The sequence below is a fragment of the Symphodus melops genome (genome assembly GCF_947650265.1).
Source record: "Symphodus melops genome assembly, chromosome: 22".
NCBI classification, from domain to species: Eukaryota; Metazoa; Chordata; class Actinopteri; order Labriformes; family Labridae; genus Symphodus; species Symphodus melops.
The window spans coordinates 911,864-925,880 of record NC_136712.1 but is presented as its reverse complement, the minus strand read 5'-3'; the positions used below and the strand labels follow the sequence as shown (position 1 = coordinate 925,880).

Below are 14,017 nucleotides of genomic sequence, written 5' to 3'. Positions count from 1 at the left end.
GTACGGTTACATCACCTCGTCGCCATGGCAACCAATGACACACATACACACACACACACACACACACACACACACACACACACACACACATATACACAGTTGCAGGACGAACTCCCAGGAGACGCCCGGCAACAATCAGACATCATCAACAAATTGTGACGGACGGTTATAAAAACATTTCTGTTTTGTTTTTTTGTGTGTAAAATTTAAAAGAAACTCAAAGTAATCGATCGATTATAGTTTATCAAACAATAAAAGATTAAAAACTGTTGGAGGAGTGAAATAAACATGGAGAGTAACACAAAACAACGCTTCTCTTCTCTTTCTTGATTAAAAATCTTGGCTGCAGATATTTTTGGTTTGTTCATCTTTGATTATTCAGACGGTGAAGCCGCCCCAGCAGGGACCAGAAGAGACCAGCAGGGACCAGAAGAGACCAGTAGGGACCCGAAGGCCTGGGAAACATCCAGAAATAGTCTGTGTGAGCCCCCCAGGAGAACGGCAGCTCGGGGGGGGGGGGGGGGGGGGGGATGTTTCCCACACATCCAGCTGGACTTTAATCTGCGCTATCAGACAGGACGCTCTAAAAATGAGACAAAGATCCAGAAAACAGCTCAGATTACACAACAGCGGCTCAAAGGTCCTTCAAGGGTTCTACATCAGCAGATCGAGCCAGGCGAGCTTCGACCTCCCGAGGAAAACAAACAACAGAGAACGAAGAAAGAGATGTGAAAGGACCAGGACAGGCCAACATATTCAAACTTTTATTATAGAACTCTTATAGATTAGCGATTCAGGAGTAAAATACAAGTGGTACAAGGCACATGCCCCCTGCTGGCAGGCCACTGGTACTGTCATGTTCGATCTTAGCGCTGCTGATACGTTAACTTCCGGCTGCCATCTTTGTTTGGGTCAAGAAATAAAAACAGAGCGACCTGAGTAAAACCAACCTTTATCTCGATGATACTTAAAAGAGCAGGTTTATTTACTTGGCAGCAGAGGAGGCTTCGAAGAGATCGTAAATCTTCATCATTTATTAAGTTTTAAACTTTTCCATATTTAATAACCTCTCGTGGGTTCGACTTCCTCATCTGTACAAATAAAGTCAAACTTGTTCTGTATATTTATATCAGCTGAGTGGGTGACCTCACATGAGACCTGCTCCTCACATGACACCAATTACCTGCTCAGGTCAGAGGGGGGGGGAGAGGGGGGGGGACACAGTCACATCTGTTAACCGTTCACACACCTTCACCGCACATCTATTAGATGAAACACTTAATATTCGTCAACGTGCAGGAGACAAACCAGGCTGCAGGTTTTATTTTCCGCTCTGTCAGAATTGACAGGATCAGGATCCGATTGTTTTCAATAAAACAAAAGGAGATAAATACGCTGCCGTCGAGACCTTCCGGTAACCCTGCTGGAACAATACCGAGCCGTGATATCTCTGTCATCCCTGGCAAGCAGGCTCCTTTCAGGCCAAGCCAAACAAAAAGGCTCCGACACACACCGGGCAGACCCCGGACACAGAGCCGGGGACAGAGCGCCTGTTGCCCGGGCTGCCTCACACACACACACACACACACACACACACACACACACACACACACACACACACACACACACACACACACAGGTGGAAGTCTGGATGAATTCAGGTATTTTTATTTCAGTGACAACATGTGTGTCACTACGAAACGTGCAGTTGCCTCTCACCTTAATGTGTCAAACACACACACACACACACACACACACACACACACACACACACACACACACACACACACACACACACACACACACACACACACACACACACACACACACACACACACACACACACACACACACACACACACACACACACACACACACACAGTGCCAAACTCCATCTGAAATTTAAGGTAAACATGACTTTGATGTATTGGTGTTTACTTGATCACTCAACAGTTTCTTATGATGTGCTCCAATAAGTGTGTGTGACTTCGGCACACATTAGATCCACAGTTAGTGGATATATTTATATATATTGTTCATTAACAGGGTCAAAAGGCGTCATCTCCTCACACTGCGCTGAGCCTGTGAAGCCGCGAGAAATAACAGAAGGGATGGTGATAAAAGTTTGATTTTAATTTATACAGCAAAGTTTGGTGTTGTGAATGTTCCCCGAATTAAAGATGTGCTCCGTGTTTTTGCTTTCCGACTGGTTTTTTTCCTCATCTTTCACCAATTTATGTCCACAGAGTCATTTAATGGACATTTTCAAACGCAGTCTGGAGCGGCTCTTCTCCATTGAAGGGCCAGCAGTCCGTGCACAGATCAAGTTCCCTCGGTTTGCATTTACATGTTCTGTTCACAGTCATCTCCAGCACAGGTGTCGGCGATTTACATTATTTATTTTCCTGGATTTCAGCCCATTTTGTAAAGAAAATGCAGAATGTGAAGTCTCTCTATGAGGAGCTGTGCAGGAATGTGAAGTGCCCTGTTGAGAATCATTAAAAGCAGCTTACCTGCAGGTCTGGGCTTCATCCAATAATCCGTGTCAGGTTAGAAAAACATGGCAACAAATAACACGCCGTTGTCTCCACGCTGGATGTCACCGGACCCTCCGAGGACTTTGTATCCGACAAACTGAGCTCCTGCTCGGATCCTGAAGTTTGTTGTTGGCCGCTCTGCTCTCCGGAGATGAGCCTGGTATAAAACTACACTTGACTTTGAATTAGGAGAAAAGCAGCAGCAGTCAACCTGCCCACAGGCTACAGGTGAGAATAAACCCTCAGTGTTGACTGTCAGGCTGTCTGCAGTGGGCACGCCCCATCCGGCATCCTGAGTTACTGATACTGAAACCTCATTAAATACTAGAACAGCTCTGTGACAAGTAAAGGATTAGACTTCAACTAAGAAGTCACTGAAAAAGCATCTTTACATAATTATTCAGAGTTTCTTACATATCCGGTCTAATTTAACGTGAAGTTTCCGGTTAAAGAAAAAGTATTTCACACTTTGTCTCAATTGAAACAAAACAGGTGAGAAATAAATCACACAACTTATAGTGCTTCTAAAGCAGAATGAGCTGCTGTTTCATGTGTCTGCAGGAGGAAGGAGCCTTCCAGTCAACACTCAGGGAATACAAACCGTGACGTCACTCGCTATATAAAGAGTCGGTGGAAAGGTGAGGGCGCCCCCTGCTGCTGGGATCTATCAGCTTCTATTCCACTGATCCTGTTTACCTTCACTCAGCTCTTATCTGTGTTAATCTCCATGTTTGTTACTCCTGTTAGTGTTCATGAGTCCCTGTGTGTGTGTGTGTGTGTGTGTGTGTGTGTGTGTGTGTGTGTGTGTGTGTGTGTGTGTGTGTGTGTGTGTGTGTGTGGATTAATAAATAAATAATCTTCTTCTTCTTTTCCTGCTTTAAATGAACAAATACAAATCGTACATGTAGAGACACTACTTGTCAACAGGCAAGGCGGGCAACTGCTTGGGGCCCCCAGGCCAGTAGGGGGCCCCCAGGCCAGTAGGGGGCCCCCAGGCCAGTAGGGCGCTCGACTTAAAACCACAGCATTGCCCCAAAATGTTTAAGTTTTGCAACGACAGTAGGAAACCTCCCTGATGGGGCCCCATCTGGCAGCACCCAGCTCAACGCCGTGTTAAGTGTTGCGGTGAAAATAATAATGGATGTTGGTTTGTTGGGGCCCCTAATGAATGTTTTCCTCAGGGGCCCCAACAAACCCAAGAGACGCCCTTTCATGTTGACATCTTTATAGACACATGCTGCAAGTGTCAGGGCACAATGTGTGTAATTCCACATGTGTCCAGCAGGGGGCGGCACACTACAGCTGTGAGCAGCAGCCACATGAAGGCTCATTCAAACTATTTATTTTAAAGGGAATTTCAGTTTCTCCCGAGTCGAAAACTTGGGAGAATATCAGAGAACTTATTTTCGGCCAATGGGACGACGGTTCTGGCATCAAGTCGGGCGCCTCGTTGTTCCGACTCGAGCAGGTGTTCCCTGTTACATTTCACAACTCGGAAGCTCCCTTTTCCGGGAGGATCTGACGTCACATGAATGCCCCACTTTAAAAAGTCTGGACACGCCCCTGAGAGAGGGAGCGTTGTCATGGTAACCCGGCTGTAAAGTGGTCAGGTATAGTTTTGTAATCAGAGCGTCATAAACGAGGTCGTCGGATGTTTAAACGCCGAGTAATAAAAAAAAGTCAACACTTCCTGTTTCTTGATTTTCTGCTTCATTTTTTTTTAATCAGATCTTTCACACCGCAGCATCATGAACACGTCTGTGAGTCTTTACAATTGAACCGAGTCCACTTCTGAGTCCGGGTCTGAGTCCCAGCCTCTTTAAATCCACATCACAGCGCCGCGTCCTCCTCTTCATCATCATCATCATCTTCATCATCATCATCATCAGACGAGTCTCTGACGTCAGTCCGTTCAGCAGCCCTGAGATCTCACCTGTGCACCGCTTCTTTACTCATCTATACAAACAAAAAGAGAGAGTCTGGATCTGTGAGGTACTGAAGAGGCCGTCCCACTCTTCATCATCTTCATCATCATCTTCATCATCATCTTCATCATCATCATCATCATCATCATCACGCAGTCTGACGGCCGAAGACGAGCAGCTTCGTCATCGAACACATTCACAGGCTCAGAGTCCGTCGCTGAAACGTCCATCAGCACATCTTCATCGTCGTCACACTCCTCCTCATCACTCTGCCGTACCTGAGCAGGTCGAGCTCCGCCTCCTCCTCAGGTCGAGCTCCGCCTCCTCCTCCTCAGTTGAGCTCCGCCTCCTCCTCCTCAGTTGAGCTCCGCCTCCTCCTCAGGTGAGCTCCGCCTCCTCCTCAGTTGAGCTCCGCCTCCTCCTCAGTTGAGCTCCGCCTCCTCCACCTCAGTTGAGCTCCGCCTCCTCCTCAGGTGAGCTCCGCCTCCTCCTCAGGTGAGCTCACACCTTCCACTCGCTCCTCTTTTGGTCATTCTTACCCTTCAAAATAAAACAACTTTGGAGCTCTTTCCTGCGATGCGTTCGCTGTCATCACGTTGATTCGGCGAGGAGGAGATGATGAACTTTTATGATCAACTTCCTGTCTGCTCTGTTTCCTGTTTCGACACTTTGATGATTTTATTTTATTTGAGTTAAAAAAAAAAAAAAAAGTTGAAACTCCCTTTTAAACCCGTCACAGAAACACCTGCTGTAAAAAAACAAAACAAAAAAAACCTCACTATGAAGAGGCTGTCGCTTAGCAACAGTCAGACTAAAACGACCCAGAATGCAACACTCAAACATGAGTGACATCGTCTTATATTTGGGCCAATAGCGAGCCGGCGTGACCCGAGTACGAGCTCACCTGAGAGCCGCACGTTTCTGTCCTCCTTCAGTTTGGCTGAGCGTCAGATTTCCGACTCTCGGGATGTCCTTGAATCAGTCTTAGGTCGCCCGGATGACCTCAGGACACCTGGATGACCTCCATGCTGCCGGAGAAGCTGGACTGGCTGCTCACCTGTCGCAGGTCGTCTCTGGACCGGCTGTCCGTCAGCCCGTCTCCAAACTCCATCTGACAGCTCCGCCTCTTCAGCTGCTTCTCGAAGCTGCTCTCCTCGTGCCAGCTCCTCCTCGAGTCCCCGTGGTCACCCGTCTTCTGACGCCCGCGCCGCCGCACCGCTTCCAGCCCGGCGCCGCAACCGTACCCCGCCAAGCCGCTGCTGCTCAGGATGGCGGAGGTGGAGTAGAAGCGGGCGGAGTCGGAGGAAAGGTACCAGCCGCCGCTCAGCGAGGAGGTGGAGACGGTGACGGGGCCCAGCAGGATGTCGGAGTGCCACCCCTTCAGGGCGCCGCCCGGCCCCGGCCTGGCGAGGTGCTGCTGGCTGCGCGAGAGGCCGAACAGGAAGCTGGTGGCGTTCTCCTCCACGCTGCCGCTGCGGTGCAGCTGCTGCGAGCAGCTGTGAGCGGCAGGTGGAGGTTTGAAGCCGGAGGTGGCGGGCGGAGGCGGCGCCACGCGCTCCGGCCCGTCGGCCTCCTCCTTGTCCGGACTCTGCTCCGGCGTGGACTGCTCCGAGACCTCCTCCACCGGCGAGAACTGACACGGCTTACTGCCCGCCTCCTTGAAGGTAGACGGTTTGTAGAACTCGCCGGCGTCGCCTGATCCTCCGTGGGGGACAAAGACGCGGTGAGGAGCGGCGCCGCCTTGCTCGCCGTACGACTTGATATCCAGAGAGAAGGAACGCTTCAGACGGGCGTTCTCCACCGGACCGTCCGGGAGCGTCAGACCGCTCAGAGCCTGGACCAGCAGACGCTCGTCAGGGGCGTCAGCCAGGACGCAGGGCAGCGTGAGCGGCTCCAGCACGGACACGCCCACACCTGGACCCGCCTCCTGATTGGCTGCAGGCTCTGAGTCATCAGACGGCGCCGAGAGCTCCGCCGTCTCGAGGTGAAGGAGGGACTTCAGTCTGGTCTCGCTCGGACTTTTGATCTTCTTCTCGAAGTCGAGCAGCTGACCCAGGAAGTTAAAGTTCGGAGAGATGGTCGGACGCTTCTCCTTCACAAACCTGACACACACACACACACACACACACACACACACACACACACACACACACACACACACACACACACACACACACACACACACACACACACACACACACACACACACACACACACACACACACACACACACACACACACACACACACACACACACACACACACACACACACACAGAATCATCAGTACGTGTGACGTCTAAAGACTTGGATGGAGGTGAAGCGGTGAAACGGCGGCGTCCTTCACCTGTACGCCTCGTCCAGGTTCATGTCCATCCTCTTCATGATGTAGGCGATGGCGATGGTGGCGGAGCGGGAGATCCCGGCCAGACAGTGGACCAGGACCCGAGCGTTTGAGGCTTTGGCTTTCTCTGAAACACACACACACACACACACACACACACATTTCAGAACCGGAGGATTGAGTCGTTTCGTTTCCACGGCAACCAAAACAGAATTGTTTTGGCTCCTGGTTTCATTAAAAACTCGAGTTTCGTACCGATGAACTCGACGGATCGGTCCAGCCACGGCAGGATCTTCTCGCAGAACGAGTCGTTGACGGGGACTCGCAGGAAGTGCGACTCGGGGATGAAGTCGGGTTTGGGGCAGGTGTTGCTGGCGTTCAGGACGTAGACGATGTCGTTCTGCTGCATCAGCTCCTGAGAGGAAACACAGAGAGAGACGTCTTAAAAAGGACGGACTCGGGACGCTTCCACGTTCAGAGGCGGACGGCGTGGAGCGGCGTGGAGCACCTTGTTGAGCACGTCTCTCTGGCAGCCCAGGTACAGGTGAGGCAGGATGCGGGTCGGGCCCACGTTGGCGACGGGCAGACAGGGCTGAGACATGCAGGAGGGGACCACGGACGACTTCCCCTCACACAGGCCGGGGAACAGGTGCGAGAACTCCGAGAAGCCACCTGAGAGGAGGAAACATCCGAGAGTCACTTCCTCCTTCCGTCTTGTTGCTAGGCAACGGGCCTCCGAATCGCTACGCTCACGTCTTTATAAAACGTGGTCCATATTCTGCGTCTGTTTGGGACTATTTTCTGCAGCGGATGAATCCACATCCCATCGTCTGGTTACAGACTCAATTAAAGTTGAAGGACTTCCTGTTATTTCAAAATAAGAGCCCTTTTTTTTTTTATGACCCTGTGTGTAAACTTTAACTCACAAACAGGTTCGTCAAACTGCAGCTGCGGTTGTGTAACAGTTAAACCTTTGACCGAGTGATTTTTAGGAAGTCTTTGTGTGTTTTTTTTGTTTCATGAGCGAGGGTGGAGCCGCCACAGAGGATGACATCATCGTTACATAACAAACGCTCGGTGGGAAAGACGGAGACGAGCCGCCTGTCATCAGACTCGTAAAGCGATTCAAGTCCTGATCTCAGACCTCTCAGATCTGGACTGACCTGAGAGCAGGTGCACGGACGGGAAGCTCCTCTCCAGTTTGAGCAGCAGGACGCTGAGGAAGGACTCGGACCCGAGAGCGCCCGGGTCTGAAGAGCTCTGATCGTAAACCACGACTTCCTGATCGCCGGCCAGCTCCAACTACAAACACAGAAAACACAGCGACATGAGTTTATCTGACAGAGCGATGACCTCTGCTCCTCTGAAGCTCCTCCCCCTCTCGGCCTTCTCTTGAGTGTCTTAAACTCGGAGGTTTGGCCGCCGTTCAGCCTGAACTCCCGAGGAGGAAACTCGGCTCTCTAACGACGGCTCGTAATCGGACGGAAAATGTTGCCTCAGTAATAAAACCGAGCGGGCCGAGCGACGCGACGCCACAGAGAGAGGGAGGAGCGCAAACGCTCTCTGTTAAATAAAAATAAATCCTGTCCTGAGGTCGGACGCCCACGGTCAGCACGAGGAGAGAGAGAGAGAGGGAGGGAGAGAGAGAGAGAGAGAGAGAGAGAGAGAGGGGGGGGGGAGAGGGGGGGAGAGAGAGGCAGGGAGAGAGGGCGAGAGAGAGAGAGAGAGAGAGAGAGAGAGGGGGGGGGGGGGGGGAGAGGGGGGGAGAGAGAGGCAGGGAGAGAGGGCGAGAGAGGGCGAGAGAGAGAGAGAGAGAGAGAGAGAGAGAGGGGGGGAGACAGAGAGAGAGGGGGAGAGAGAGAGAGAGAGAGAGAGGGCGAGAGAGAGAGAGAGAGGGAGAGCGAGAGAGGAGAGAGAGAGAGAGAGAGAGACAGAGGACGAGCGAGAGAGAGAGAGGGCCTCACACAAACTCTGTTTAGTTTGTGCTTTGATTTCTTGTTTTCTTCTTCTCTAAACGTGTTCCTCGTCTTTTAGCACGGTTGCATAAGTGGTTGCGCCCGTTCTCCTCTGAGTCATCAGAACGCCGTCACAGCGTGAAACACACACAGCTGAAGATATGTCATGCTAACCTCAGATCCTTCCTCTTTCTGCAGAATGAACACAGGGAAGAAACTTCAGAGCTTTTCAGGGTTGTTTTGTTTTTTTAAACTCGCCGTTAAAGACGGCGGGTTGCGAGCGCGTCCTCGTGTCTCGAGTGCGTCCTCGTGTCTCGAGTGCGTTTACCTTCTTCTTGGCCGAGTGCTGCAGCAGCTCTGCGATCTGCACCTTGTCCTGCTGCAGCCTCCTCTTCATCAGCTTCGAGCAGTTCACGTTCACCGCCTCCAGGATGTGCGAGGCGTTGTAGTCCACGAAGGGCCGGCTGTCGATCAGCACCACCCGGTCCAGACCCCCCTCCAGCAGGGCCACCAGGGCCTCCGCCCCGATGGCCCTCACAGCCCCACATCTGGACCATGAGCCTGGTCCTGCAGGACGCTCCGACATGTCAGAAAACCCCCTCCCTTACCCACCCACCCCCCCACCCCCCTCCCTGCTCGTAGTTCTTCTCTCTCTCTCTCCCCTCTTCCTTGTGGAGCGTCCCGGGCCGGCGGTCCAGCACAGTGACGCTGACTGGCGAGGAACCTCAGAGGATGAAGAGCTCCATTGTGTCGGTCGGGTATGATGTCATCCTGATGGCGCTCAGAGGCCCAAAAAAACCCGGGAGAGAGCGAGCGAGAGAGAGGGAGACTCAATCTGCAGACCCCCTCTAACTACCTCGCTGTGTGTGTGTGTGTGTGTGTGTGTGTGTGCGTGTTGAGTCTTTTGAAGGGGGGGGGGGGGGGGGGTCGGTCTCATTCACACCGCAGCGTCTTTTCTCCTGACGGCGCGCTGATGACATCACTCTGCACCTTCATCCTCGTCTTCATGAAGAGGTCTCACTCTGTAGGAAAAAACACAAACCGAAAAAGAAAAAAAAACCAATTATTAATTAATCTGAAGATTTTTAAACTCGATCATCTGAATGCTACGCTTTAATCTGAAGCTACACACAAAGACGATCTATAATCCTTCAACGATTCATCAGACGCTTTTTAATCCAAAACGACAAACAGGAAACAACAGGAAGTGAAAAACAAGAAGCTTCACGTCTGATTGGATGGCAGCAGATTCCATCACATTTACGAGAGGACGTTTAATTCATATGTTTAAGTGACTGAGAGTGAAGATCAACAGCTCTAAAATTAAAGTGAACGCCGTCTAATGACAACGTCCCACGGCCTCTGAACGCCTCCTGACTCAGAGCCGCGCAGCAGGAAATTCCCTCATGTTGTAAAAACCAGAAGTGACAGAAAGAAAATCCCCGTACATGTTCCTCCTCCTCCGGCAGCCCACACACACACACACACACACACACACACACACACACACACACACACACACACACACACACACACACACACACACACACACACACACACACACACACACACATAAAGGTTTCACCCCACTCAATCTAACCTTTCACCCAATCAGCTGCCAGATCCTCGAACTCGACCTCGGCCCTTTTCACCGAAAGAGAGAGAAATGTTGTCAGAGCTGGCTAAACACTGAAGCTACAGTGGCCACCACATGGTGCCCTGTGTGAGCATCCACTCTAGAGAGGAGGGGGCGGAGCCAGACAGCTCTCTGTGATGATTAGAGTTTCGCCTGCAGTACACATTTTAAACACTAGGGGGCCGAGTGACAGACTGCTCCTTTAAGTAGTTTTGAATGAAGCCAAACTTTCCAGGTTTTGTTGGAAAACCTCGTCGAGGATTCACAGATATCGACGCGAGGAGGGAATAAAACGGCGCCTCCTGTGAAGTTTCAGACTCCAGCTGGCGCCCGAGGCGGCGTCTCGACCTCCGCGCTATAAAAACCAAATAAAATGGGATTCAATTATGATTCTTCATGTCGGGACATTCCTCTGCAGACATCTGATCTCAGACAAATTACTGACTCCAAAAAGCCCTGAGAGCAGAGTCACGTCACCCCGCAGTGATCCTCACACCTCGCCGCTGAACACGCTCTCATGTAAGAGTGTGTGTGTGTGTGTGTGTGGGGGGGGGGGGGGGGGGGGGGGGGGGGGGGGTTCACTGCGTCTGAGCCAGCACACATAACTCACTGATATCCACGAGATGATTCACAGAAACATGTCGATGAACTGAAACTGAAGGCGCTCGCTCGGAGGTCTCGGAACTTCCTGAATAAGTCAAAACGGGGAGATTTTATTTTGAAGGTTTAATTCAAAAGGAAGTCTGGAAGATGATTGACGGTGGGGGGGGGGGGGGGGGGGGGGGGGGGGGGGGGGGGGTGGGCTTCATCGCGGCGGCTGTGGGTTTGAATCTGACCACGGCTGAAATTACCCGAAAATTGTTTGTTTTTTTCCCAGCTGTGTCTCAGTGGTAGAGTCGGTCGTCTCTCGACCGAGGCGGGTTCGATCCCCACATGTACGATGTGTGCTTGAGCGAGACACTTGCTCGATGAACGGGAGAGCAACGTCTCTCTCTCTCTCTCTCTCTCTCTCTCTCTCTCTTACTCGTGATACTATTGATCATTAAAAATAACTAGCTCGTGGTTAAAGTTGATTTTCAGCGCAGCGAGGAAGTGATCCGCTTCAGACGGATAAAAATCACAACTTTTCTATTTCAGGGCCGTTTGTGTCATCGCTGTAAAAACAGCTGACGCTTGTGAAACAAAGGCGGGATCTGTTGTCAGAGTAAAAACAAAACTGAAATGAAGTAACTGTGATTTCCAAAATGTCAAACAAAAAAACCACGTCGGCCTCCCGACTTCCTGTGTAGTCAGAGAGCGACTCGACCCGGAGACACGGCGAGCGAGGAGAGAGTCAAACGCAGCAGGTGAGTTTAACCTGTCGGACGACTCTGACCAAAGGTTAATAACTCAGCTGAGACAGCAGCCAATCAGAGGGACTTTAACCCCTCGCCGACGTCACACACACACACACACACACACACACACACACACACACACACACACACACACACACACACACACACACACACACACACACACACACACACACACACACACACACAGTTTACACTCTCGACTGGTTCAGTGTGAAAAAAAAAAAAAGAAGCTCGATCCATCTCTTACGTCTCTCGCCAGACAGACAGACGCCATGTTTCTCATCGGCGGCTGCGATGATGTCATCACGCACCGAGTACAGAGTCAGCACTCGGCCGACAGACCAGCTGAAGTTTGATTCACAGAGGAGCGCCTCAGGATGATGTCATCGACTTTAGACCAATCAGGATTACAGGTTTACATTCAAGTTTAGACAAATGGCACTTCTTCACTTTTGTGTTGTCGACTGTTTTAACCATCAGCAGGTGAGCGCCACCCGTTCATAAACAGCAGCACGCCACCGCTGACACATTTTACAAAGTTACCTTTAAGTCAGCTGTCAGGTGAAAAAACAAACCCATCAGAGTCTTCTGAATCTTTATTCCCCACATTAAACTTTGTTCATAAATGAGTATTTTAACTACATTCATGAAATTCATTTTCCCAACATTTTATTTTAGAAACAGTTTTTCAACTTTATTCCTCAATTTTTTTTCCCCTCTCTAATTTTTTTTTTCAACTTTTATTAACGACATTTCAACTTTTATTCTTGAATTAGTATTTAACTTTGTTCTGAACATTTCGACTTTATCCTCAAAATTTTATTTCGATTCAATTTCCGAATTTGTATTTTCATTTAATTTAATGTATTTTTTTAAGTCAAATTTCAACTTTATATTCGACATTTTGAATCCTTGAATTTTTCATGTTATTCTCGAATTTGTGTTTTAACTTTATTAATGTTTTACCTTTTTATCTCCAACATTTTAACTTTACTTTTAAAATTGTTTTCTAATTTTATTCTCATTTAAAAAAAATTCGCAACATTTCGACTTCATTCTCGATTTTGTAAATTTTTATTCTTGAAACTGGAACTTTATTCTGGACATTTTGACTTATTTCTTTTTAAATTATGATCGATATAACCTCTTCCTCTCGTGTTTGACCCTAATCCTCTTCCGTAATCTTCATCTTCTAAAATCTTCCTTTTTTCATACGAGGTTCTGCTTCAATCAAGAGGACTGATGTCAGCTAATAAAAGGTTATGTAAGCTGTATTTATGGGTACACAAGTGTTAAATAAGAGGAAATGTTACACGTCTTAAATGTTAAAAGTTGTTATTTATAATTAAACTCTAAATAAAAATCATTATTTCAGGAGCTGCGTCAGAAAACGCGTCTTTATAACTTTAATTTGAAGCTTAAATTGCGCATTTTTCAGACGGGGTCTGGTGCAGCGCGTGAATGAAGGATTAAATATTAATGTCAGTTTATGAAAAGTTATGTAAACATCATAACCTGAGTAAATATGAGGACATGGAGAGTCTGGACGACATTTTGTTGGTCTGTTCCGATGTTACGGACGAAGTGACCATAAAAACACCCTGGAAAGAAGAGACTTTTTCCACACACACACACACACTCTCTCTCTCTCTCTCTCTCTCTCTCACACACACACACACACACACACACACACACACACACTCACACACGGGGCTCAGCTCTAACTTTTAGGCCCCGTTAACGGAACTTTACCAGGCTTTTTGAAGAGGACGTTTGAAACTCACCGTTTGAAAACTCGACGTCGGCTCTTCGGGTTTTTGGATGGAGTCGGACCCGGGGTATGTTGGTGGTTTGGACCCGGGGTATGAAGGTGGTCTGGACCCGGGGTATGTTGGTGGTTTTTGGAGGGTTAAAGACAGAAAGTCGAAGCTGGTAAAGTTGGAGGCTAACGGCAGCGGAGGGTGACTCTCTGCTGCTGCTGCCATAAGAGATGAGGTCACTGCGATAAAAATAAAAGGATTACGTCATCGAAGCTCCAGTCAAATGAACTCAACAGGCTTCTTAAAGGCGCAGTACACCCACAGCGAGCCGAAGAACCCATGTCAGCCAGTTACAAAAATTAAAACTTGGCTTTGTTGAGATTTTTTTTTTTTACCCCGTATAAAGTCAAAGTTATGAGATTTTTAAGATACAAAAAAAAAGTCAAAATTATAAAATTTATGGAGAAGTTGGCGTTCCTCGCTGCAGTGGCCGCGGGTTCAAA

General features: G+C 49.3%; 2 protein-coding genes and 1 long non-coding RNA gene across 7 annotated transcripts in view; 1 reads left to right on the top strand and 2 right to left on the bottom strand.

The window, feature by feature from the left end:
- The window catches only part of eps8a (EGFR pathway substrate 8a, signaling adaptor), a 25,607-nt gene extending 22,351 nt beyond the window's left edge, over positions 1–3,256 (bottom strand). For 2 of the 5 annotated variants that reach the window (XM_079334763.1, XM_079334764.1), the window contains exon 1: positions 2,514–3,252. The gene's annotated coding sequence lies outside the window, so the exon portion shown is untranslated. Of the gene's footprint in view, positions 1–2,513 lie in introns of all 5 variants that reach the window. The other 3 variants (XM_079334765.1, XM_079334762.1, XM_079334761.1) reach the window with 3 other exon arrangements.
- A 435-nt stretch (positions 3,257–3,691) lies between these two features.
- Positions 3,692–5,204, top strand: LOC306817629. The gene is made up of 2 exons (XR_013778049.1): positions 3,692–4,771; positions 4,936–5,204. It is a non-coding gene; the product is annotated as an uncharacterized lncRNA (long non-coding RNA).
- Positions 5,110–13,805, bottom strand: dusp16 (dual specificity phosphatase 16). The gene is made up of 7 exons (XM_079334671.1): positions 13,539–13,805; positions 9,089–9,782; positions 7,969–8,107; positions 7,314–7,477; positions 7,061–7,220; positions 6,809–6,932; positions 5,110–6,564 (listed from the first exon to the last, which is right to left on the bottom strand). The coding sequence occupies exons 2-7, from the start codon at positions 9,344–9,346 to the stop codon at positions 5,466–5,468; spliced, it is 1,944 nt and encodes a 647-aa protein (XP_079190797.1). The 5' UTR covers positions 9,347–9,782; positions 13,539–13,805; the 3' UTR covers positions 5,110–5,465.
- Positions 13,806–14,017: the final 212 nt, after the last annotated feature.

Coding starts and splice junctions, on each gene's coding strand:
- dusp16 (XM_079334671.1), bottom strand. CDS start 9,346: ATGTCGGAGCGTCCTGCAGGACCAGGCTCATGGTCCAGATGTGGGGCT. Junction 8,108..9,088: donor AGCACTCGGCCAAGAAGAAG/GTAAACGCACTC, acceptor CTGTGTTTGTAG/TTGGAGCTGGCCGGCGATCA. Junction 6,933..7,060: donor CCGATCCGTCGAGTTCATCG/GTACGAAACTCG, acceptor TGTGTGTTTCAG/AGAAAGCCAAAGCCTCAAAC.